Below are 26,694 nucleotides of genomic sequence, written 5' to 3'. Positions count from 1 at the left end.
GACCATGGCAACCGCAGCGCTCCTGCCCCGCCCTCCCCGTCGTCACATCGCCCTAGGAGCCCGGCGGGCGCAAGCCCCGCCTTCCTCCCACTCGGATTGGGCGCTTGGCCATAGCGCCATCTCGGCATAGCACCGCCGATTGGCTAGATGCCCCTGAGGCACGGGGCGCGCGGTACCTACGAGGAGGCGGAGGTGGTTGCTCATTAGCATAGCCTCCGCCGGTGACCGGCTCCCCTCCCCTTTCCCCCCCTTACGCTGGTGGGGTGCTCGCTGTGAGGGGGCGCCAGGCGGGGGTTTGCCGGGGGGGAGGCCGGGCCGCATCCTCCCTCCGTGAGGCGGCTGCGAGGGGCCCTGACGCGAGCAGGTAGAGCATCAGCCGCGCCCCCCGCCCTCCCCCGGGGCATGAGCCTTCCTCCGCCGGAGCCGCCCGCCTGGGTGTGTCACGGGCGGGCGGGGCGGCTCCCTGGCAGCGCCGTCGCTTCATTCACGGGGCGTGGAGGCTGCGGCCGCATCGCCATCAACGGTTGCGCATCCATTCCGGCAGCCGAGGCGGGGCTGGGCACGGCGGAGGGGTGACCCCGGGAGGCGCTGGAGAGGGAAGCCCCCGGGCCGGGCCGGGGCGGGGACGAGCTCCAGCTCCGCGAGCATCGCGTGTGGTGGGCGGCGTCGTGCTTTTCCTTCAGGTGCTGTGCGGAGCTCGGTGATTTTTTAAAAGACGTTTTATATTCTTTTGTGGGGTTTTTTTGCGTTTTTGGAACCTCTCTCTGGGCTCCTCTGGCAGCCCAGCGAGGTGGGGCTTGTTCCCGTACAGGGTTTTGTGGAGCTTCTTGTTTTTTCATTGAGATCTCCCTCCCTTCCATCGCAAAGGAAGTCTTTGCATTGCTATAGATATATTTTTTCATACCTTGCACAAAACCCCGTTTTGGGCAGCATCCGTCGACAGGAAAGCTTTGGAGGAAGCAACCAGGAACAGTGACTAGTCCCCTCACGATGTGGACCTTTCTGGGTATTGCCTCCTTCATCTACGTGTATAAAAAGTGCGGAGACCTCATGACTTATGCTAATAAGGAGGTGCTACTCTCCGTGTTAGTGTTCTTCTCCCTCGGCTTGCTGCTGTCGTACAGGTACCACTTCAGGGGGCCCAAGCAGCAGCAGCAGCAGCAGCAGCGGAAGACCCACCGGGGGGTGCTTTCTGATGTTCTCTCAACTTTACCGCTTGTTGGGCTTTTCTGGGCAAAACCCACCCCAGGATCTCGACAAGTCGAACAACCCAAATCCAGAAAGGTAGGTGCAAATTCAGACGTGGCACATGGGGTGCAATGTCCTCCTGCTGTTCCCTCTGGCCACTGACCCTCTGCCGTAGTGAGGGAAAGGAGCTTAAGAAAGGGTTGGAGAGGGTTTGTCTTCACATGCTGGATGTTTGATTTGTCATGTTTTGTGTTAGTTTTGGATGACAAAAGAAACAGTGAAACTTAAAGTGATAGAGCAGGCATTTTGTAGAGTCAAATCAAATGTGTTTGAAGAAAGATTTGTAGTAAAGGATTATTATGCTAGCAGAAAAGTATCTTCAATTGCCAGTCTGTTGCAGAGATGAAGGACTGGAGCATCTCTTCTATGCGGGGAGGCTGAGAGAGCTGGGACTGTTCAGCCTGGAGAAGAGAAGGCTCAGGGGGGATTGCATTGATGTATATAAATGCCTGAAGGGAGGGTGCAAAGAGCACAGACCCAGGCTCTTTTCAGCAATGCCCAGTGACAGGACAAGAGGCAATGGGCACAAACTGAAACACAGAAGGTTTCCTCTGAACATCACGAAACAGTTTTTCACTGTGAGGGTGACTGAGCACTGGAACAGGTTGCCCAGAGAAGTGGTGGAGTCTCCATCTTTGGAGACATTCAAAACCCAACTGGATGTGGTCCTGGGCAATCTGCTCTCGCTGACCTTGCTTGAGCAGGGGGGTTTGGGACCAGATGACCTTCAGAGGTCCCTTCCAACCTCAGCTATTCTGTGATCAGCTTCCTAATATTTCTGTATAAAACATATTTGTCTAGACAACTGCAGATACAGTATTTGAAAATGACTGCTAAATTATTGCTTGTACAATAGCTACAGGACCTGAGCTCAGATAGTCAGTCTGTTCCACTGAGCCCAGCATGAGAGTTGCTGCGAGAGCCCAGCATGAGAGTTGCTGTGAGACAGTGGAGAGAGCTTTAGTTCGTGGCTGGAGCCTAGCTGGAGTCCTGCCATCTAAGACTACTGACTGGACATGCATATTCAGTACATCTGTGGGTTGGCACTGTTTGGCTACTTTCCTGTGTGCTTCTGGGCATTTTCAGCTGGGCACTGACCCCTTGCACAAGAGAACTTGAAACTGTTTTTGGCTGCGAGTCAAAGGTTCTGGATTTTTATTTTGTTTTTCTGGTAAAAGCTGCCTTTACCCCAATTTCTTGTATTATCTGAATTCAGATAGTTTAGTTTTGCACACCCTTGCTGTGTTGTAGATACAAACACGACACTATGCCACTAGAAATCCTGGTGTCAGTATTATTCTGGGCATTTATTTCACTGATGCAATCATATTTTTACCATTGTCAGCAGTGTAGTGCTGAGGCATTTGTGAAGAGAGTGAACTGGACTCTATTCTTTTGTACCAGCTGGAGAAATGACTTGCAGGTTTGCACTGAAATTGCCCTTACAACTTTTTTTCACTTCGAAGCGTATATGATTAGATGCTGTTGGGAAGGTACTATAACATAGCTGGTCTTCAGTTACCAGTTTGTATGTTAACTGATATGAAATCTGATATATATAAATTCTTAACAGTTTTAAATGTAGGTGAATGGTAATTTTGCCTATACTTTTGACTGTCTGGTGAGTTTTCATTTCAGGACCACTTCTTCATAACATTTCCCAGGTAGCTGCTTCTGCTGACACTTTTCCATGCTGAGTATTACTATAAGCTATTATTTTGGTAGGTAGGTTCACTTACAGTAAAATTAAAGAGAAATATGTTCTCCAGTGAATCTGATAACCTTTTTCATTGCAAAGTGCTAAGGCCTCTGTGTAGTAGTGGCTCACTGGTATGAAGGCACTGGTGTGCTACTTTATAGACCAAGAACATGGGACAGCCATGGCTTACTGCCTTGTATAGGAACTTGACTTTCAGTCTCTCTGAGACTATGTTAGTGGTTTGCCTTTGATCAGTGGGGCAGTTTTAAGTATCTTGATTTTGTTTGGGAGGGTGTTGTTTTTTTCTTTTCTCTGCTTGTTGTGTTTTTGTTGCATTGTAGAGTACAACTGGTTTCATTTTGGACAAAACTAAACTGGAAGATGCTCTCCAACTACCAATGTGCTCTCAGTCCCTTGGGTCAAAGTAGAACTAGTCCAAAGTCAGCCCTCTGACGAGGTTATGGTACAGATACATTGGCACATGTAACTTTGTTGGCTTTCTTTTCTAAAGGGTAAAAGAGAAGTAAACTCGTCAGATGTATATGTGACAGAGACTGCTCCGAATACAACATCATCGCCCCAAAACGATCCAGAAATTATCATTGTGGGGTCAGGCGTCCTTGGTTCTTCCTTGGCCACGGTGCTCTCAAGGGATGGAAGAAAGGTGACTGTGATAGAGAGGGATCTGAAAGAACCTGACAGGATAGTTGGAGAATTGTTGCAACCTGGAGGTTTTAATGCACTTAGAGACTTGGGTCTTGAAGGTGAGTGCATTTCAAAATGTAAATATATCTGTAACACAAAAGTTACTACACTCAATTATGTTTTTAGAAAAAGCATGTCTACAGGGAAAATGAAGAAATACATTATCTTTGTTTAATATTTGAATTAAAATTGCTTGTGTGTTTCCAGTCTGCCATTTTGAAAATATTTGTGTTTCAACATGTGTGTTTTGATTAAGAAAATTGGAGTCTATGTAAATAAATACTTTTCATACATAATTAAGCTTCTTAAAACCTTTTTTAAACTCATCTATTGGTTTATATTTTGCAGATACAGTAGAAGGTATTGATTCACAAATAGTAAATGGTTACATAATTCATGACATAGAGAGCAAGTCGGAGGTTGAAATTCCTTATCCAACATATGAGGATGGCCACATGGCCAGTGGAAGATCTTTTCATCATGGCCAGTTCATCATGGGTCTCCGAAGGGCAGCTATGGCAGAGCCCAAGTGAGTCACTTTGTGAACATCACAGTTGGGATCCAGAGATTCAGAAGCACTGTTCCCAGCATCTGTGAGATTCCTTAACCATTTCACTCTGTCCCAACACAGAAGGCTGCAGTGAACAAGACTGAGAGAAAGTAACAGCTGTAGTTACTCGCTCTGATTTCTGTAGACATGTTCATGAGTTGCGTATACATCATACGTTAGCCTTTGGGACAAGTTAATCTTTAAACTACAGGAATATGGGCTTTAAATATTAGGCAAGGTACTGGCCCATCCATGTGAGAGAACAGTTCAAGGATAAAGAGTTTATTCTCTTCTACCGATTCTCGGGTTTGGCATTTTACCAGAAGCACCAACCTCTTCTCAGTGAGCAATGCGTAGAACTTCTTTGGTCAAGAAACAAGTGGCAAATCTGATATAATTTCTTAGAATCATAGAATGGTTTGGGTTGGAAGGGACCTTTAAATGTCATCTAGTCCAACCCTCCTGCAATGAGCAGGGACATTTATTTCTTCCACTGATGTTATCTGTGATGCCAGAAATCAAGCTTCTCTTATATTTGCATGTTGTTCTGCTTTTTCTGATAACAAGAAGTCAAGCAAAATAACTAGAAAGGAGCACTAAACGGAAGTAGCTCTTTCCAGTTATTAACCTCTGTTTTTCAGAATCTTGAAGACACCTTCTCTTCCTAATGAAATAAAAATTAGTGTTTGGTACTTCCTCTTTAACTGATTACTTTTTTTTTATACAAGAGATAAGGAAACTTTTATTGAAACAAAATAGATTCTAGGTACTGTTTTCTGTGGGGTGTTTTTTTTATTTTGTGTTTTCGGTGCTTTATGGTGTTTTTACCTTACATGTCTTTATTCAGAACTGGAAAATTGCATTCTGCTATCATACCTGTTATTTCATATGAATTATTAAAAGTAGCACTAAAAGGTAGCAGCTCTATAGTGCAATTAAAATTAATGACAATCGTGTATACTAGCTATAAAAGCTAAAGCTTTGTTGTTGAGGCTTCAAGTTCAGTTAAATTTGGGCACCTGTTTGTTCAACTTGTGGGAAAACTCCTTTGCTGTACACAGTCTTTGAAGCAGAAACTTACAAAAGCTAATGTTTGTGACTTGAATACAATTCTTTCCCCTTTTTCCACACTCTCTTTAATGTTCATGTTGTGTATGTTTGCTTTCCATTTTAAATGTAGCATAGAAAACTGCATGTTAAATTAAGGTGCGGGAGAGATCAAGATCTCTTAATAGTGCCATGAGGCCTTGTTTTTAATCTCATAACTGTGAAAATATAGAGGATAATTATTACTGATTAATATATCCTCTTTATAAGTACTAGGCAATATGAATTTATTTCAGATGAGTAAAATCACTTTTGCAAAGGAAGGAGGTAGGGCATCATTAGTTAATTATTTTTATAGTGGGTGAGAACCAGAAAAAGAAGTGAGCACTTACTCAGATAACTGAAATGACAACTATAAAAGAAATTTAAAGCTGATAGGATCTGCAGAACTCTGATTCACCTGCTATTAACCTGACATGTTGCTGCACTCCCTTGCTGTTGAAATTTCTGGTAGTGTGCTTACGCATAACCATTCATATTTTGATACAGCCAACCTGCCTGTTGCCTGGCAAATTAAGCCAGTCACTATCTGCTCTGAAATTTCTGTGCTGGATGATATGTAGAAAAGACATGAATTCGATTGCTCATGTTCCCTCTGAGAGCCTAAAATATCAAGCTGTTGTATTCTCATGTGGGCCTTTAGCTCATTTCTCCAAGTTGTGGAATTCCATCTGGATAGAAAAATATTTGTGAGGGAGAGAGGGTGTCCATTTTGAGTGGCTAAGTCTGAACTGCTGGGATCAGGTCTAACAGCTCAGACCCAACAAGGGATTTAAGTTTACAGAGATTTAATTTGTGGAACCGAAATAGCCCTGGTTGGGAGGTGGAAATTGAGGATGCTCAGTTCAAACTGCAAACATAAGCATTAGCAGAACTTTAAAAGCATAAATAGCCAACTAAAAAAAAAAAAAGGGGTATCCTGAATTCCTGAGGTGAAAAGCTACATGTCTCTGTCCTAAACAGGTTGGTTAGATTATTTTGGACTACTCTGAGAGTTAGGTACCTCACTTTTATCTACTGTACATGGTAAATGTTGAAGTGCTACTTCGGATCTTGCTCCTGCATTCTGCTTGGAGTTAGGTCTCACCCGCACTGTCAGCATTTCCCACCATTTAGCAGGGATGACTCAGTCAGCTGCCTGATTTCTGACCATTATGAGGTGTCAAACGCCTCTGTGTCTCTCACATGGCCATGGAGCACCTGAAGCACAGCTAGGGATTCTGCTAAGTGGTAGGGTGTTTAAGATAAGCACTGCAGTTTTAGAATATTCTCAAGCATCACACCAAATGGTAGTGTTGAACTGAAATTAATGACAAGCACTGTTTGACGTTTACTGTGGCTTCTGAAGGTGGTCAAGAAACATCTTTGTCTGTAAAATTTAAACAAAGTGTTTGTGTTGGCAGAGACAAAATTAGTGAAAATCCAGTTTTCCTTCCGTGTCTAGTGCCTTGAAATGTTGGCATCATTAATCCTCTTCCATTCTGTTCTAACCCTTCTATTTTATTTCAGTGCAAAATTCATTGAGGGGACTGTGTTACAATTGCTTGAGGAAGATGACTGTGTCGTGGGTGTTCAGTACAAGGACAAACAAACTGGAGACACTAAGGTAAGACAGTTTTCTGTTACAATCTTTGTTAAACTGTTGAGAAAATCGAGGGTTGGTTTATATATATATAAACTTTTTTAAAACCCTCTATTTTGGAGCAGTGCTAAGGAAATAATGCAATTATCAAGAAAGAAAAAGCTTTAATAAAGGGAGATTACTTCCTAGTGGATACAGTCCCAGCATATGGGAACTCTTGTTATAAATTCTTGTGCAGCTTCTGCTTTCAGTGTCTCCAGAGAATTCAGTTCATTATTTATTCCAATATTCATATGTCTGGGGTTTAAAGTCTTTTGAGAGTTACTGCTGGAAAAAACCAATATATTAAGATTTATGCTTTGCCTGGATGTAACGGTCTACATTTCCACATACACTTCCACCAGAGCTCTGGCTTATTTTAATTGCATCACTGATTTGATTAATGTTCTTTGCCTCAAATAATGCTAAATTGTTGGCTAAATTCTATGAAACTGTATGAACTTAAAATAAAAAGTTTAGGAGAGACCAATGTAGGTAGAATCTATGTGCTGAAGTTCTGGATATACTGCCTATTCTCTAGAAAAGCCAAACTTGAAATCTCCCCCTTTGTTAGCTTTAAAATTACTTTGCTGCCTAAAGTTGTCTAGGCAGTGTGTTCATATGCACTCTGATAGGGAAGACAGGAATCTCCTATCTAAGCTCTGCTGTCCTCCGTACAACATTGAGAAAGTTCCTGAGTAGTTGGAAGATCCTGCTCTGAGCATTACTAACAAAATCTCTCATCTTTAAGGCGCTTAGAAATGGAAATGGTAGTATAAAACCATACGTAAAAGAGCCTTTTAAAAGTACTTGCCCAAGATGTAGAAGAGCTGGTTTTAGACCCTCCTCAAGCAAAAGGCATTTCAGCCCACTTGGTGGCAAAGTGCTTTAAGTAGGAAGCTGTAAGAGAGCTGTGTGGAAACAACATCCTTGGCCACTCTTGAGGTAGCTAGAGGAAGGGGGAGTTCCAAGTCCTGATCCTTGGTCTGTCTTGCATGTCATATAAAACAAATAAAACTGTATTAGGAAATCCACTGTAGTAGAATAAGCCATGGAATCACATATGTGTACTGGAAAGATAAGGAGTTTGGAGTGGAGGAGGTTTTGGGGGGAGTGGGGTGGCTTGTTTTTTTCCCCCCCCAAATCCAACTGACTTTATCATCTAGCAATGTAGAAGGGTTTTTTTGTTTTGTTTTGTTTGGGGGGTTGTCGTGGTTTAGCCCCAGTCAGCAACCAAGCACCACACAGCTGCTCGCTCACCCTCCCCCCGATCCTGGTGGGATGGGGGAGAGAATCTGAAGACTAGAAGTAGAGAAAACTTGTGGGTTGAGATAAGAACAGTTTAATAATTGAAATGAAATAATAATAATAAATTGTAATGAAAAGGAAAGCAACAAGAGAGAGAGAGGAACAAAACCCAAGAAAAAAAACAAGTGATGCAACTGCTCAACACCTGCCGACCGATGCCCAGCCTGTCCCTGAGCAGCGATTGCTGCTCCCTGGCCAACTCCCCCCAGTTTATATACTGAGCATGATGCCATATGGTATGGAATAGCCCTTTGTCCAGTTTGGCTGTGCCCCCTCCCGGCTTCTTGTGCACCTGGCAGAGCAGGGGAAGCTGAAAAGTCCTCGACCAGTGCAAGCACTACTTAGCAACAACTAAAACATCAGTGTGTTATCACGTTATTCTCATACTAAATCCAAAACGCAGCACTATACCAGCTACTAGGAAGAAAATGAACTCTATCCCAGACGAAACCAGGACAGTATCCACCCCTTATTCTATACCATCTACGTCATGCCCAGGTCCCACCCTTTCCAATACATTCCAATTAATCACCACCACTTTCCCCGTCTTTCGATACATACACACAGATATCATTCTCTTAGTCTATGGGCCATCCCTCTAAAATGTCCGTTGGGTTCATTTAGTCCATGGCGTTGGGCTCCATCTGTCATAACAGTCTTTCAGGGCAGGAGAGATGGTGTGTGGTGTTGGATTGTTGCAGGCTGAAGCCAGTTCTGGTTCCATCAGGGCTGCACTTTGCACAGTTTCATCAAAGTTCATTCGTCATTAATCTGGGTGATTCTTACTGTAATACCATTAATATGGAATTAGCAAGCATAAAAGTAATGACGTACAGTATTATATAGCAATTAACATCATACCATTCATTGGCTGTTCTCACCCAAAATCAAATCCCCTTGAGGTACACATCGGACTTCCTCATCCTTCTGCATCACCCACCAAGTGCACCCAGGTCCTTGAGCAAAAGCAATTCCACGGATGGGTTTTCCTTTGCCTGAAGCAAGAATAACCCAGCCTGTCTTCCCCAGCATATTTTTTCTGTGCACTACAGGGACTTTTAACCCCTTCTACAGTACGTAAAAGTTTTGATTGGGCAGGGCCAGCTCGATTGGCAGATGCCCTAGTGCGGACTAACCAGGTAGCCTTTGCTAAATGTGTATCCCAATGTTTGAATGTCCCACCACCCATTGCTCTCAGTGTAGTCTTTAACAATCCATTGTGTCGTTTGATTTTCCCAGAGGCTGGTGCATGATAGGGGATGTGATATACCCACTCAATGCCGTGCTCTTTGGCCCAGGTGTCTATGAGGTTGTTTCGAAAATGAGTCCCGTTGTCTGACTCAGTTCTTTCTGAGGTGCCATGTCACCATAAGACTTGCTTTTCAAGGCCCAGGATAGTGTTCCAGGCGGTGGCATGGGGCATGCGATATGTTTCCAGCCATCCGGTGGTTGCTTCCACCATTGTAAGCACACGGCACTTGCCTTGGCGGGTTTGTGGGAGTGTGATACAATCAATCTGCCAGGCCTCCCCATATTTATCTTTCAGCCATCGTCCTCCATACCAGAGAGGCTTTAACCGCTTGGCTTGTTTAATTGCAGCGCATGTTTCACATTCATGGATAACCTGTGCAGTAGCGTCCATGGTCAAGTCCAGCCCTCGATCATGAGCCCATCTATATGTTGCATCTCTTCCTTGATGGCCTGAGGTGTCATGGGCCCACTGAGCTATAAATAATTCACCCTTATGTTGCCAGTCCAGATCCACCTGAGCCACTTCAATCTTAGCAGCCTGATCCACCTTCTGGTTATTTTGATGTTCTTCAGTGGCCCAACCCTTGGGTACGTGAGCATCTACGTGACATACTTTTACAGCCAGGCTCTCTACCTGGGCAGCAATATCTTGCCACAATGCAGCAGCCCAGATGGGTTTGCCTCTGCGCTGCCAGTTGTTCTGCTTCCATTGCTGCAACCACCGCCACAGGGCATTTGCCACCATCCGTGAGTCAGTATAGAGAGTGAGCACTGGCCACTTTTCTCATTCAGCAATATCTAAAGCCAGCTGGATGGCTTTCACCTCTGCAAACTGACTCCATTCCCCTTCTCCTTCAGCTGTTTCTGCGACTTGTCGTATAGGACTCCATACAGCAGCCTTCCACCTCCGATGCTTTCCCACAAGGCCTGTTGTGTGATCAGTGCAACCCATTCACTCCATTTAGCATCAGTTGCATGACGTGTAGAGGGGACCCTTCCTTTGAACATCCAGCCCAGCACCGGCAGTCGGGGTGCTGGGAGGAGCTGTGCTTCAGTACCAACCGCTTCCGAAGCAGCTCGAACCCCTTCATATGCTGCCAATACCTCTTTCTCACTTGGAGTATAGTGGGCCTCGGATCCTCTGTATCCCTGACTCCAAAACCCTAGGGGTCGACCTCAAGCCTCCCCTGGTGCTTTCTGCCAGATGCTGCAGGTAGGGCCATTCTCCCCCGCTGCGGTGTAGAGCATTTTTTTTACATCTTGCCCTGCCTGGGCTGGCCCAAGGGCTACTGGGTGAACTGTCTCCCATTTAATTTGTTCAGAGGCTTGTTGTTGCTCAGGGCCCCATGTGAAATCGTTCTTCTTCTGGGTCACTTGATAGAGAGGGCTTATGATCAGACTGTAATTTGGAATATGCATTCTCCAAAAACCCACAACCCCTAAGAAAGCTTGTGTTTCCTTTTTGCTAGTTGGTGCAAACATAGGTGTTATTTTGTTGATCACATCCATTGGGATGTGATGACGTCCATCTTGCCATTTTATTCCTAAAAACTGGATGTCCTGTGCAGGTCCCTCGACCTTACTTTGTTTTATGGCAAAACCGTCTTTCAGAAGGATTTGGACTATTTTCTTCCCTTTCTCAAATACCTCTTCTGCTGTGTTGCCCCACACGATGAGGTCATCAATGTATTGCAGGTGTTCCAGAGCTTCACCCTGTTCCCATGCAGTCTGGATCAGTCCATGGCAAATGGTAGGGCTGTGTGTCCACCCCTGGGGCAGTTGATTCCAGGTGTACTGGACACCCATCCAAGTGAAAGCAAACTGTGGCCTGCACTCTGCTGCCAGAGGGATTGAGAAAAAGGCATTAGCGATATCAGTTGTGGCATACCACTTGGCTGCCTTTGACTCCAGTCTGTGTTGAAGTTCCAGCATGTCTGGCACAGCAGCACTCAGCAGCAGTGTGACTTCGTTCAGGCCACGATAGTCTACTGTTAGTCTCCACTCTCAGTTAGACTTTCACACTGGCTATATAGGACTGTTAAAGGGTGGGTGAATCTTGCTGATCACTCCTTGGCTCTCCAGTCGATGAATCAGCTGCTGGATGGGGATCAGGGAGTCTCGGTTGGTGTGATATTGCTGCCGGTGCAACGTTGTGGTAGGAATTGGCACCTGTTGTTCTTCAACCCTCAGCAACCCCACAACAGAAGGGTCCTCCGAGAGACCAGGCAGGGTGGACAGCTCTTTAATTTCCTCCGTCTCCAAGGCAGCTATACCAAAAGCCCACCGGTACCCTTGTAGGTCCTTGAAATACCCTCTCCTGAGGTAGTCTATGCCAAGGATGCATGGAGCCTCTGGGCCAGTCACAATGGGGTGCTTTTGCCACTCATTCCCAGTTGTGCTCACTTCAGCCTCCAGTGCAGTCAGCTGTTGGGATCCCCCTGTCACTCCAGAAATACAGATGGGTTCTGCCCCTTTATAGCTTGATGGCATTGGGCTACACTGTGCACCGGTGTCCACTAGAGCCTTATACTCCTGTGGGTCTGATGCGCCAGGCCGTCGAATCCACACAGACCAGCCAACTTGGTTGTCCCTTTCCTCCACCTGGCTGGAGGCAGGGCCCCTCTAGTCCTGGTCATAGTATTCACTACCCAGTTCTTGTAAGTATGGGTCAGGAGTTCCTTCTGTAAAACCAGGAGTAAGATCAGCCCTTTGACTCTGTCTGGGGAACTGCCCACTGGAAACTGGCACAGCAATTTTCCTGGAAGAACCCCCATTTGTGATTGTTTTTCCTTGCAACTCACGTACCTGTGCCTCTAGGGTCGAGGTAGATTTTCCATCCCACTTCCTCATGTCCTCTCTGTGGTCACGCAGGTAAAACCACAGCGTGCCCCGTGGTGTTACCCTGGAGGATACCTTCTATCCTTTCTCTTGAGCAGAGGGATGCTGACTCGTAATGGCTGAGATACTGGTCTGTACAGGTGGAAAGTAGGACCTATTCTCTTTGAGTTGCTGGACCTCCCAGGACAGTTTCTCCACAGCCGAGATGAGGGAGGAAGAGAGACTTTCTTTGTATTGCCAGAGTTGGCCAGCCAATTCATCCACCGTTGGTCCCTCTTCATTTTTCCAGGTCAGTTTTGCCAACGAGTTGGCGTATGACACTGGTGTGCTCTCTGCAAACTTCCACCATCTCGGTTATGTGCACTTGACTTCATCTGGATGTTTGGATAACTGGTTGTTGTCCAGGTCACCATAAATCACCTCCAGCATAGCTGATACCCTCAGATACTGGATACCTCTCTCATGGTAGTCCACTTGCCTGGGTGACATATAACATGTTCTTTGAAGGGATACCTTTCCTTCACACCTGACAGGAGTCACCTCCAGAGGCTGAGGACTGGTGCCCCTTTTCCAATCGCTTTGTCAGTGCCTCCTTCCCTAGAAAGGGATCCCAGCTGCTCGGCTTCCCTACCCTCTAATTCCAGGCTACTGGCCCCATTATCCCAGCATCGGAGCAGCCAGGTGACAATGTGCTCGCCTGGACGATGGCTGAAATATTTTCGCATATCTTGCTGCCCACTCAGGAACAGGGATTAGGTGGTTTCCATCTCTTTTATGAGTTCTTCCTCTTCCTCCTCCTCTCCTCATGATGGCCCTGCTTTTTCATCATCCCTTTCTAAATGAGCTGACTTTTGCTTCCAGGGTTTCTTCCTGTGTATGGGGGTGACTGATGCTGGCACGGGTTGATTCCTTGGTTCAGCTGCAGTGCTTGTCGTGACAATTGGAGCAGCCGCAGTGCCTGTCATGGGGGGGCTGGAGTAGCTGCAGTGCCTGTTGTTTTGTCATCAGATCCAGAGACCTTCTTTTCCCCTTGACGGTACTGAATAGTGCTGAACAGGGTTCGGTAGGCTTGGGCCAGGCCCCAGCATGTTGCAGTGATTTGTCTCTCTCTGGAGCTGCCAGGGTGACAGCATACTTTTTCCAAATATTTTACTAGTTTTTCAGGATTCTGCACTAGTTCAGGGGTGAAGTTCCAAAACAGTGGAAGTGCCCACTGTCCTAGGTACTTGCCCATGCTATCCTGCACACCCTGCTACTCCTAACTATCCAGCCTCAGGGCAGATCTCTGGGTGGTATTCTTAAATGGTTGTTTAGCCTTAAACAAGGCCTGAAACACATTCAGGAGACACAGCAATAGGAGCATGCTGGTTTGAACATGCCAAGGATATTTCTCAAGAGCTCTTGTAATCAGCCTGGAGGAGAAAGCGAAGGTGAAGGAAGGTGTCTCCCCCGTAGACTGGCTTGCCGAGGAGAAGAGATTAAAAGTGTAAATTACTAATAGTTTCCGTGAGATGGCTCCCAAAGTACGGGGATGACAGCAGTGCTGAGTACAATCTCACGACCAAGAATTTTATCATGTCATAAGCCAGTGCTACACAGTACAGCAAAGTGATAACCTTAACCAGCTCCCAGAGGTGATAAACAGCACCTCAGGGAACATATACAGTAAGTGAGGTGTTACACAACATGACTCTGAGAACAAGCACAACAACTCTGAGAGCAAATTAATCAACACTGTGACCAGCGACTATTAAACTAATATAATGAATGCTTGTCACAAATTTGTTTTAACATGCTCCGGTCAGATCTGTCATTATCTCAACCCTTCAAGCCCCACGTTGGGTGCCAAAAGGGCTGTCGTGGTTTAACCCAGCAGGCAGCTAACCACCACACAGCTGCTCGCTCACCCTCCCCCCCCCGGGGATGGGGGAGAGAATCTGAAGAGCAAAAGTAAGAAAACTCATCGGTTGAGATAAGAACAGTTTAATAATTGAAATATAATAATAATAATAATAATAATAATAAATTGTAATGAAAAGGAAAGCAATGAGAGAGGGAGAGGAACAAAACCCAAGAAAAAACAAGTGATACAATTGTTCAACACCTGCTGATTGATGCCCAGCCAGTCCCCGAGCAGCGATTGCTGCCCCCTGGCCAACTCCCCCCAGTTTATATTCTGAACATGTCGTCCTATGGTATGGAATAGCCCTTTGGCCAGTTTGGCTGTGCCCCCTCCCAGCTTCTTGTGGCAGAGCATGGGAAGCTGAAAAGTCCTTTACTAGTGTAAGCACTGCTTAGCAACAACTATAACATCAGTGTGTTATCAATGTTATTCTTATACTAAATCCAAAACGCAGCACTATACCAGCTACTGGAAAGAAAATTAGCTTTATCCCAGCCGAAACCAGGACAGGGGTAGAGGGGGGTAGTGCATATTTTGCTTTGAGATTTGTTTTTAAGCTTTCTGGATGATTATGTAATTTTAAGTGTGACTTATTTGACCAGCAGTAGGGTGACCAGTGTTTTAGCCTGCATCTTTCCTGAGAGCATGGATGTTGTTCTTAAGGCTTTGAGTTTCCTATCTGTGTAATGGGGATAAGCAAATTCATGTTTTGCTCTGAATGCTGAAGTTCTGTGGCTGGAAAGAGCTGTTTCATTTGCTGGCCTAGATGTCCTTTGATTGTAGAAATCTACTGTAAGAAATTTCTACTAAACATTTCTTCTTAACTGTTTCCCTACCTGTGACTTTTTACAGCTGGGAAACTACTCGGGGGAAAAAAAACAACCCAAAACCAAAGCCTGTTTACATTCCTTAGCCTGCTTTCATAAAAAAAGGAGGCTGATCTATGTCTGTGGTTTTCTGTTCTCTCTGTCCCCATTGTCCACCATGTTACCTTTGAGATTTGTATTCTTTTAAATGAGGTTGAAATTAGCCAGTATGCTAAAAATCTACTTATAAAATTTATCAAAACTAGGCAACTGAATAGAGTAAAGGTCTTAGTATGTTGACTGTGGAAAAACTGTAGCATGAATGTTCAGATAATTAGACTCTAAGGAACCCATATAGGCAGGTGACCTTGCTCTAATTGCAGGAGTAATTAGAGCTTACAATCATCTGAGACAGGAATCCATAGAAGGAGGTTTCATTAGCTCTACTCAGGAGCTCACTTCTATAAGCTCAGACACCATAAACGTATATTATTTTCCTCAGCTCTACTCTCGTCTGATTTTGTCCAACTTCCCTTCACACAGCAAAAGATGTAAGGATTGAGTGACACAAGTGACTAAGTCTATTCCTATGCAGGAGAGAACTGCTTGTAGAGGAACCCATTCACATACTGGCTCACCAAATGCTTCCATCTAATAGTAAAATATTTTCCAGGAATACTAATGAGACACGGCATGCTTTTTTGCCTTGTTACTTACATTCTGAAAGCTTAAAAGGAAAACAGTTTTTTCCAGGTCATGCCAAATGTATGAGATCATTGAAGGCCAAGGACTAATGCTCAATATAAATCTAGAGTCATTTTCAGTTAAATCACTGAATATACTGACATCGAAAAAGCTGTAGGTAGAAGGCAACATCTACCTCTAAATGCTTTCTAGTATAATAATATTGTTATATTACCATAACAGTAAAATGCTTAAAAATACATTTTAATAATCAGAATAATTCGTTTATGTTCGAGAACAATGTATGTATTAAACATTAGGAATTTGTACATATGTTCAGGCTGAACCTAATCAGTTTACTCAGATTTTATTTTGTCTATATACACTATTTGTTCTTACAGTTCCTAAGTATACTAGGAACTGCTCAGAGTTCACTGCTTGGTCTTTTAAAGAAGATCTTGGTATGATTCTTGCATTTCAGTTTGTTACACTTCAGTTTATTTTTGTTTAGTTGCTTATGCATGCTTCTTTAATTTAAAATTTCTGCATGTTCTTTTTTCTCCTGAAGAGCATTGTAGGCTGAAGGGAGCAATTAGTCTACTTTCTTTTTTTAATCCAAGTTCCTACACAGTCCCCATAACTATGTTATCTGATTGCATGTCTAAAAAAGCTGGAGTATATTGTTAGATCAACTTTTAGAGGAAATAGAGTTAAATATGCATATGAGGAAGGAAAAAAATACTGTATTTCTTAATACATATATTATAAATATGGTCTGTGATCCTCTTACACGTTTATTGTTTTGTAGAACATCTAATGTGCAATTGAAAATGAGAGCTTGGGAGTTGTTTCCCACTGTTCTGAAGCAAAATGGAAAATGTCATATCTTTTTTTATTTTTTCTTTATGCTGCAGCAACTTCATGCACCACTTACTGTTGTAGCTGATGGGCTTTTCTCCAAGTTTAGAAAAAACTTGGTCTCCAACAAAGTTACCGTCTCATCCCATTTTGTTGGTTGCATTTTGAAGGTAACTTTTCTATATAATACCATATAAGCCGGTATGCTACCGTTTCTTAATGTGGATCTGAATGTCACTGAATATGTTGTTGTTCATTATGTTTTCCAACAGAATCAATTAGAACTATGCTTTTAGATATTTATCCAGCTGTTCTATCGGTTTCTGTGTCCCTTTGAGGAGTGGTTGGAAATTTTGGTCTATGTTTTTAACTTTTAAATTATTGATGCATACTCCATCCCAGCTCTAGGATAGCTGAACTTGCTATGTCAAACTTGACATATCTGATATAGTTACAGATCAGATTTTCAACTCTTAAAACACTTTTAAGTAACTGTGAGCCAGTTTTGGGTTTTGTTTTGTTTTCTTTAAGTGGATATTGTTGTTAAAAGTTAGATTTCTGGTTTTAAGAGTGGAGTACAGTGTTAATCTTAAGCACATAGTTGAACAAGGGAGGGTTTAAAAAAAAAAGGATTAGGATTCAATATAGCTAGTTTAAACTGAGCACTGGACTCACTAGACCAGTTCATAGAAAATACTTTTTTTTTTTTCCTTAAGAAAGAAAAGTTTCAGCATCTCATATAAGGTAGTGCTATGGGTACTATTAGTGCTATATCTTACACAGCACTAATCTCTGGATTAGAGGTAGGCACTGTTGTAAAGCTGGAACCCAATTTGTAAAATTATTTCCTTGGATATAGGTGCTTTGACTGGGTTATGTTAAGATATCGGTAGCTAAGATGGTGACACTCATTTTTTCACAATACTTACGGCACTTGTTCAGGGAGCAGAAATCTTGAGGTTTAGATCATCCTGAGAGCTGTGGGTCAAACCACCTATGTTTTATACTCCAGAAGAATACCCAAACTGTGCTCCTGCCTGAAGGTGGGGTACCTTGTAACCTGGTACATGTATACCTTCAGGACCTATAAACTTTTAAGAGAGAAAGTGGGAGTCTAGTTTGGTAGCTGGGTGGTTGGAGAACTCGGGTAGGAATCCTGGGTGGGTCTTGCCCTCTGTGGCTGCTGCAATAACCATTGGATTAACAGCAAAAATAATTAAGGGAGAAGGAACCAAAACTACAGAACTTTCACTGGACTGAGAACACTGCCTTGGAGGAACTTTAGCAATTCTTGGGTCCCTACCTCTATAGTTACCACTGCCCAAGTGCCTCCTGTTTATCTACTTTTGGAAACTTGTTTAAGACCTGGTTGGATAGAACCCTATGATTCTTCCTCAGCTGGTTTCTCCATGTAGTCGTATACAGACTAGTGTATTTCTTTCCCTCCCACCACCTTCTTTATGAAAATAAACCAAAATGATCTTATGGAAAACTACTACGTTGATTACATTACAGGTTTTCAGTGGCGTGTATTAAATGTTAGTGAGGTGTTCAGATGAAATGTATAACTTAACATACATTCTAGCAAATATTAAAATATATTGCCAAAAGAAGTGTAACTGCACTGAAGTTCAGAACTTTCTTTTTGAAAACACTTCTCTTTTTCATTTAAAGAGAAAAATAACACAAACCTAATATGATATGGGATTTTATTTCAAAGTATTTCAGAAATTTATTTTGTATATCTGAAGTTTAATATCCTTTCATTAATCAGTCTCAATCTTTCTCCCCCTTCTTTTCTTTTTAAGGATGCACCACAGTTTAAACCTAATTATGCTGAACTTGTTTTAGCTAAAACTAGTCCAGTGCTAATCTATCAGATTTCTTCAACTGAGACTCGGGTCCTTGTTGATATTCGAGGGGAAATGCCAAAAAATTTAAAAGAATATATGATTGAGAACGTTCATCCACAACTACCTGGTAAGTCTAGAAAGATTTCCATCCATAATTGTCACAATTAAATGTGCCCAAAAAGGCACATTTCATTGAATCCATTGAACTGTGTGGGCTTTTTCCATGTGCACAGTTACTGTTTCAGTAACCATTGATCCTTCTTCAATTCCTCATCAAATAGCAATTTGTTCAGCTCATATCTGTGAGGTTAGCAATTCAGGAGGATTATATCTCTAAGAAGAGGTTAAAATGGGTTGTGTGCAAATTATTTTAGACTCTAAGTAGTGTAACTAAAAAATTTGGTTATTGCAGATCACTTAAAGGAACCATTCTTAATAGCCGTTCAGAATGATCGTTTAAGGACTATGCCAGCCAGCTTCTTGCCCCCTTCAGCTGTTAACAAAAAAGGTGTGTATTATGAAATAAAAGGAGGGAAAACAGCATTATAAACTTCTTCTGGGACTTAAGGCTTTGTTACCGTAGATGTATGCTTGTTGTTCAATACAACTGTCTCATAATTCTTCTATGAAAAATAATACTTCGAAAATGTGTACCTTGGGCGTAGTTTAACTGAAATGTTTATATTGACACCAGACTTCAAATCAGTGCCTGCTTTATTTTTAAGTTTAAATCACTCAGTTGCTCAAACTCATACAAGTGTGGTCTTTCTAAGGGAAACTTGATTAAAAAAGGAAATAAATTACCTTGAAAAGTGTGTGTGTCTGTGTTCTTTGACACACATATGTGCATACCTATAGGGAAAAATATATTTCGACTTTGATCATCTTAAAGCCTTTTTAAGCCTGTTAATTTCAACACATTCTTTTTTTTTTTCCTTTTTTTTAAATTTCTAGTTGTTATTAATCTTATTTTCTCGTGGGAATGAATTCTTAGTAAGTTTGATTTTAAAAAAAAATAGAGGGTTTGAGTTCTAAGATTATGTAATGGTCATGCAGTATCCCATTAATTTTTCTCTTCTGTCTAGGTGTTCTTCTGTTAGGAGATGCATATAACATAAGACACCCTCTAACTGGTGGAGGAATGAGTGTTGTTCTAAACGATGTTAAAATATGGAGAAGTTTACTCCAGGATATTCCAGACCTTTATGAAGATTCTGACATTCTTAAGGTGAATCTTTATTTTGGCAGCTTTTGCTGCAATTTAATGACACACTTTTAAGTTTTATGCAACTTGGGGACATGCAAGTTATTAGTGAAGCACAGCTGTTTTCAAAGCTTTGGATAGATAAATCATACATTAGGCATTCGCCAGTAAGCGGAGCTGTGATTTGTGAGTGCTGTGGCTGTGTGGCAAAAGGCAGATTCAAAACTCTGCTTACTGACCTGTCGTGTTTTGCTTAAGGAGACTGGTGTGCTGTGTCTAGTCAGCATACGCTGCTAGTATAACCTGATATTCCCATATTAGTAGTGTGTTTGTAACACAGATTGATCGTAAATGGGGTGGGTTTGGACTATTACGCTTGTGTGAGTGGCACTTGGAGAATAATGAGCATGTGTACCGAGTTTATCAAGACACATTTCAATGCTCCACTAGCCTCTTGACTGCTGCATTAATCGCAGAGCAGTAAGTTAGAAGACATCCTTCCTTTCCAGTATTCAGCACCATCAGTGGTGATGCTGAGTTTATTTTTTCAGTGAGATTTATACCCAAAATTCTGACAAGTAGATAATAAGATTTATTCATTTGTTTACTGCTTTTAATTGGGTTAGGCATATTGTCTTGGCTAAATTACAGCTAGAATAATTATAAACTACAAGTAAATGATTCAGAAAGTGTATTTGAAAATTGAGAAGCACTTAGAGGGACCCTGAATGTCAGGACAATACAGGATTTACCTGACCAAATGCAAATACTTACATCTCAGCTAGTCACCTCAGACTTTCCATTATTTCCTACTTAGTCAACAGAGAGAACTAGGTGAGTGTTATCCTTCAAGTTTCTGACCTACCCCAGCCACCTACTATAAGATGAGATGAAGCACACCTTGGAACTACCTTTGTTTTTTTCCTGCTATATTTAGTGTAAGAGGAGCCTGGATAACTGGTTCAACAAGTTTCCAAAGTTCCTTAATGACCTAGCTTGGAACCAATCTAGTGTATCACTAAATCAACTCTACATTTTCACTAGTATGACTCTTACCACCTCTTTGGGAATCTTTTGAATGCTATTCTGTATTTACTGACAGAAATACTATTTGTTTTCCTTTTTCAGGCAAAAAGAACATTTTACTGGTCAAGAAAAAAATCTCATTCTTTTGTAGTGAATGTTCTTGCCCAGGCACTTTATGAACTCTTTGCTGCCACAGATGGTAAATATATTTTAAAGATAACTTCTGACTAATTACAACTTGATAAATAAATATGCCTGAGGAGGGGATGTGTATGTGTATGAACATATGTCCATGTGTTTGTGCGTATATATTTATATATGTGTGTATATATATATGTATATTGGTATATATTAAAAATATGTCAAAGGATTTTAATGAGTTAGCTTATGTTCTCTGCCTAGTTGTTTAGTTCTAGTGTTATGTAAACTGAGTTTTAGCAATGTGAAGGCAACTCTTGAGTTAGTATTAAAAAAATAAAACCAAAGAAAAACCCCCCAAACAAAGAAAAAACTTTGAGAAAACTTGTTCTTGTGTCAGTTAATATCCAAGAATATGTAAATTTTCTGTAAGACTATCCTTTACTTAAATAAAACTACCTCAAAATCCAGCTGAATTTAACAGAACAGCTGCTACCAAAGTACCAAAGTCCTAGATTTAATATCACTGTTGTGTATGCTGAAAAAGTTGTTGGTATATGTTGAATGTATTTGTTGAGTCATTTTAATTCATTTTGTAGATTCCTTGCATCAGCTAAAGAAAGCCTGTTTCCATTACTTCAGACTTGGTGGAGAATGTGTCTCGGGTCCTGTTGGATTGCTATCTGTGTAAGTTCAGTGTGCTGGTAATAGTTAATGTGAATGGGGTCGAGCATTGTGAGCCTCTGTGAGGATCTGCTTTGCTCGCAGTCTGTCGGCTCTGCACAGGGAGAATCATAGAATCGTTTAGGTTGGAAAGAACCTTTAAGATCATCAAGTCCAACTGTTAACCTAGCACTGCCAAGTCCACCACTAAACCGTGTCCCTAAGTGCCACAGCTACACATCTTTTAAATACCTCCAGGGATGGTGACTCAACCACTTCCCTGGGCAGCCTGTTCCAATGCTTGACAACCCTTTCAGTGAAGAAGTTGTTCCTAATATCCACTCTAAACCTCTCCTGCTGCAACTTGAGGCCATTTCCTCTCATCCTATCACTTGTTACTTGGGAGAAGAGACCGACCCCCACCTCGCTACAACCTCCTTTCAAGTAATTGTAGAGAGCAATAAGGTCTCTCCCCTCAGCCTCCTTTTCTCCAGGCTAAACAACCCCAGTTCCCTCAGCCGCTCCTCATAAGACTTGTGCTCCAGACCCTTCACCAGCTTCGTTGCCCTTCTTTGGACTCGCTCCAGCACCTCAGTGTCTGTCTTGTAGTGAGGGGCCCAAAACTGAGCACAGTATTCGAGATGCGGCCTCACCAGTGCTGAGTACAGGGGGACAATCACTTCTCTAGTCCTGCTGGCCACACTATTGCTGATACAAGCCAGGATGCTATTGCCCTTCTTGGCCACCTGGGCACACTGCTGGCTCATATTCAGCTGGCTGTCAACCAACACCCCCAGGTTCTTTTCTGCCTGGCAGCTTTCCAGCCACTCTTCCCCAAGCCTGTAGCGTTGCATGGGGTTGTTGTAACCCGAGTGCAGGGCCCAGCACTTGGCCTTGTCGAACCTCATACAATTGGCCTCAGCCCATCGATCCAGCCTGTCCAGGTCCCTCTGTAGAGCCTTCTTTCCCTCAAGCAGATCAACACTCCTGCCCAACTTGTTGTCATCTGCAATGGCTCACATGAACCTATATTTTTAGGATTATACTAAAGGTTGGAGCTTTATTAGAAGCTATGTCTTAAATGCTGACTCTTTTTTTTTCTTTGTAAAAAAAATGCCACTAAAAGCTGGAGAGAGGTTAATGTAGGTGGCATGGGAGTTTGAATGAGGTAGAGGGGTCCAGACTAGCAAGAGGAGCTGGTGGAGACGTTTCATGCTTGAGAAGTTGAGAATAGTAAAGGATGAGGTCTTCCATAAAAGAGCATAAGGAAATCGGTAACTATCAAGGAGTTTTGAATTAAATGCTCCGAAACTAGTGTATGCACAGTAAGTCATACTACTTTGAACATGTGAAAATGTGTGCATTTATATTTCCCCCTTTTTGGAATGAGAGCTACAGCTGATAGAGCCTATTGAGAATATTCCCCTGGAGGTTGATAAAGGCAGACACAGACTGCTGGAAATGAAGGGAAAGCAGCAGCGTATGTTGGCTATACTGTGGAAAGGAATACAGAGTGTGTAGCAGCTCCAAGACAATCAAGTTCATATTTTCAGTTGAGATGGCAGGACCAGAGCTGCCTACATTGGAAGACTGTGTGTAATCGTGAGAGGAGATGTCTCTTTGTAAAATGAAAATTTGTCAGTGTTTTCTGATTCTGTTTATTTACATGTTTTATCTATTTGTTTTTAATACAGGTTATCTCCTAAACCAATGGTACTGATTGGCCACTTCTTTGCTGTGGCATTATACGCTGCTTATTTTTGCTTTAAGTCAGAGTCATGGATCACCACCCCTCGTGCATTTTTCAGTAGTGGAGCTATTCTTTACCGGAGTTGCGCTATAATGTTTCCACTTATTTACTCTGAAATGAAGTATTTAGTCTATTAAAATCCAGGGGGAAATGACTGGAGGAAGAAAACATGAAAATCACAATGCCTTCAAAATCTTTGGACATGTACTATTTAATATTGTATTATGTTTTCTTCTCTTCAAAATGTGATTTCCTTGATAAGGATTTGACGTAATTTTGGTTTTGTGGTTATATACATATATATAATATGTAAATATTCTTTTCTTTGCAATTAAAATTCAAAAAGGAGTTAGCTGTTTACAAGGAGCATAATTAAGTGTTGACATGTGGTAGATAATTGCCAGTTTTGTCAGAATTTCATTCCTTGCTTTATCCATTGCTGAGTGCACCACTAATATTAATAAACTGAAAAGTGAAAACGGTAAACCATATGCTGCTATTATCCTTCATGCTTTTTTCTGTTCAGTAGTTCCATAGACTGTTTCTTCATTACTGTGAAATATTGTAAGAACATTCTTGATTTGGGTTATTTCATTAGGATTTGCCTCTTCTTTTTCAGTTGCAGCTAAGGTACTAGTCTGCTGACACTTAAAAGGACACTGTAAAGGATTTCAGATCTTGAAGTGTCACCATATGTTTAACTTCAGTCACTGTTGCAAGTGCCATGTTGCTCTTCTGAAATAATTCTTTACACCAGAATTAATTTAAACAAGTAATAATCAGACCATAGTTGTGTTGGCTACTGCATTGCACTCAGGTACTGAAAGCACATGTTTTTGAAACTTTCTTCCTATCTCACTTCCTTTTAAAAACTTAGGGGGTTTGTTTTGGTTACTTGGTGTGTGCACAATTGAAGTTTAACACTGCCATGAACGGAAGCACAGCAACAAACCGTATCCACTGAAACAAATTCAGTCCAGGCTATTTCCAGTAGACAGTAAAGTAATCTTTAATATTACTTCTTAAAGTTCATAACAAGTATCGCAAAAGTGTCCTTTTAATACTTGGAGTATGTTTTTTTTTCCCCTGTAGAAATTACTGCATGCTACTAAAGAGTTCATGAGCTTTACTGTTGGTCACTATTCCTCTCAATGTTATCTTTATCAATATGCTTTCCTTTGCTCTTGTGTATTTTCATTTTTCCTTACCTTTCTTATGATTGCTTTGTGTGTCGCTGTATGGCTCTCCTATTTTGGCTTGCCTAAACAATCACACATCAGTGCAGCCAACAGGTTAGAGAGCAGGAACAGGTTCCATTTTTCTGTGCTAGCAAAACTTTGACTATATCTTTTAAAAATAACAGATTGCATAAGCTGTACATAAACAAACATTTTATGTTGAACTGTGAAAAAAATCTGTGGAGAGGCTTTTTTAGTATTTTATTTGATGGATATTTCAAATGACCTGTTCTTTTCCAGAAGCAAAAGTATGTATATTTTTCTAACCATATCACTTTTGATACCCTCTTGAAATTACAGGCATCATGAATATGTCTATGTTTAAACTTTAGGGTAAAGTACTAATATTTTCTAATATCGTTATATATGGTAACTAAGTGATGCCACTTTAAGGGTATACAAACTTTGCAGAATTTATACAAGTGTTTTCAAAATTTGTGACAATTTTGAAAATATTGATTAATTTTACATTTTCTATTTTTTTATATTATTTGCAGTCAGTCTCTTTAAAGTCAAAGGTAAACAGTCCTGAGCCAAATACGCATATCCTCAGCTAACTTAAATAAAAAGTTACGATATCTGTAGATTTTCTTTGTTGTGTATCTCTGGTTAATGAGTCTTGTTAGGTCCTGATTTATCAGGAAGTACCAGCATGCTTAAATTTACATATATGTTTAAGCTCTTTTTTTCTTTTCTTTTTTTGAACCCGGTGCCTGGTTAAGTGTCTTGATGATCGGGGTAACAATCACTTGTTGGAAATTACCGTGGGGGAGAGAGAAATCTTGCATGTAGGTGTAAGGAAGAGCAACCTGAAAATGCGACTCACGAAATGGTTACATGCCTTGTCCTCAGGACAAGATGAAGGACTGACTTTGAAGTATCGAACAAACCGGGATCACTTGGACACAGGACAGCACAGGGTGTGGGCTTCTGACTGAAATTACTGATGGTTTAGTGTTCGGTAGTGTTTGACAGCATTGGCTGGGCTCCTACTCCAGGTGGTCAGTGGCACGCGGCAGCGCTGTGCCCTGGTGAAGACAAGTCACGGCAGAATTTCAAGCTCCATTCCGTAGTCCCTGTCTGCCGTGTTTTTCTCAGGGACACAGAAGGAGGTTGGGGGGCAGGGGGAAGGTCATGAAAGAAGCAGTTCTTGAGACAAATGAGAGTAAGAGGAGTAAAGCTGGCAGTGAGTGGGCAATGTCTATAGGTAAAATGGAATCTAACAACATCTAATGCTAGCCAAAGTACGCAGCAGACAGTCTGTAAGAGTCCTGGTTTTCAGTTTCTACATCTGTATGCAGCAAAGGGAAGCAATACACCAGGAAAGGTGTGTCACAGGCATGATTCAGAACCTGAGAGGAACACAATGCACACACAGACAACTCACAAGTTGCAGCAAATATATCTGATTTCTACACTGCAAAATTTAATACCATCCCGTGCCCTTAGCAGTGTGCTTCGATAAGTGCTGTAGGCACGAGATGTGCATCATGCGTGTGTGGTTATCCCTATATTCCAGGAGCAGTGACAGCTACAGCTAACTGAGAGAGCAGAAGGAACAAGAAAAGCAGCTATACGTAGCGATGAGATTGTAGCTCGCGACATGCTGCAGGAGTATGAAAACTTGCTAGTGGTGGGGAGGAAAGAGGAAACTAGTTGCCTTCTCTGCTAGTGAGTGGTCCGGAGGCTTGTTCATAGGTGGGGAGCTGGTTCATGCAAGTGTCACATTTCTTGGAGCTTGTTTGAGAAATTTGTATCGTGTAGGTTAAGTGTTCTTGGTCTTCTGGTTTTGGGGGTTTGTTTTGTTTTGAACAAGCCCTTTACTGGACAATATATAGGGCAATGAGAGGGGGTTTTATTATGGCTTTAAGATGCCTGCTAGTGCAGGCACGCGATGTTGGATTTCACGTGAGGAGTGATACTTGCTTGGTCTGTGCACATGCTTAGTGCCTTCTCTAGCTCCAGCACAAGCAAGTAAGAAGCAGAGCGGTGGTAGTTTCCCTCCCACTTTCACTTTAATCACTTGGAACAAAGAGAAAGCACTTGACTAGTCCTGGAGCAGCTGATGGATTTTGTAATTTGTGACTTCATTGTGCTTCTGAGACAGTGGTAGTATAATGTGGTGTTAATAATATATAATATCTCAAGCATAATTACAGTGCCTCTCTGGGGAAGTGTATGAATAGGGGCTTAAAAAGTGACTAGTGATTGCCGCCTAGATTACATTTTTCTCCAAAGTCTCCA

The 26,694-nt window shown here is 42.1% G+C and overlaps 1 protein-coding gene across 1 annotated transcript; it reads left to right on the top strand.

Annotated features, from left to right (window-relative positions):
• The first annotated feature begins 224 nt into the window (after positions 1-224).
• Positions 225-25,013, top strand: SQLE (squalene epoxidase). Its single transcript, XM_072851905.1, has 11 exons — positions 225-1,284; positions 3,459-3,711; positions 4,001-4,181; positions 6,819-6,915; positions 16,635-16,748; positions 18,387-18,558; positions 18,844-18,939; positions 19,517-19,659; positions 20,764-20,860; positions 21,399-21,486; positions 23,157-25,013. The coding sequence occupies exons 1-11, from the start codon at positions 991-993 to the stop codon at positions 23,347-23,349; spliced, it is 1,728 nt and encodes a 575-aa protein (XP_072708006.1). The 5' UTR covers positions 225-990; the 3' UTR covers positions 23,350-25,013.
• Positions 25,014-26,694: the final 1,681 nt, after the last annotated feature.

Source organism: Ciconia boyciana, chromosome 2, assembly GCF_034638445.1.
Source record: "Ciconia boyciana chromosome 2, ASM3463844v1, whole genome shotgun sequence".
In the NCBI taxonomy this organism is placed as follows: domain Eukaryota; kingdom Metazoa; phylum Chordata; class Aves; order Ciconiiformes; family Ciconiidae; genus Ciconia; species Ciconia boyciana.
Note: the sequence above shows the minus strand (reverse complement) of the source record. Positions and strands in the feature narration are given on the sequence as shown.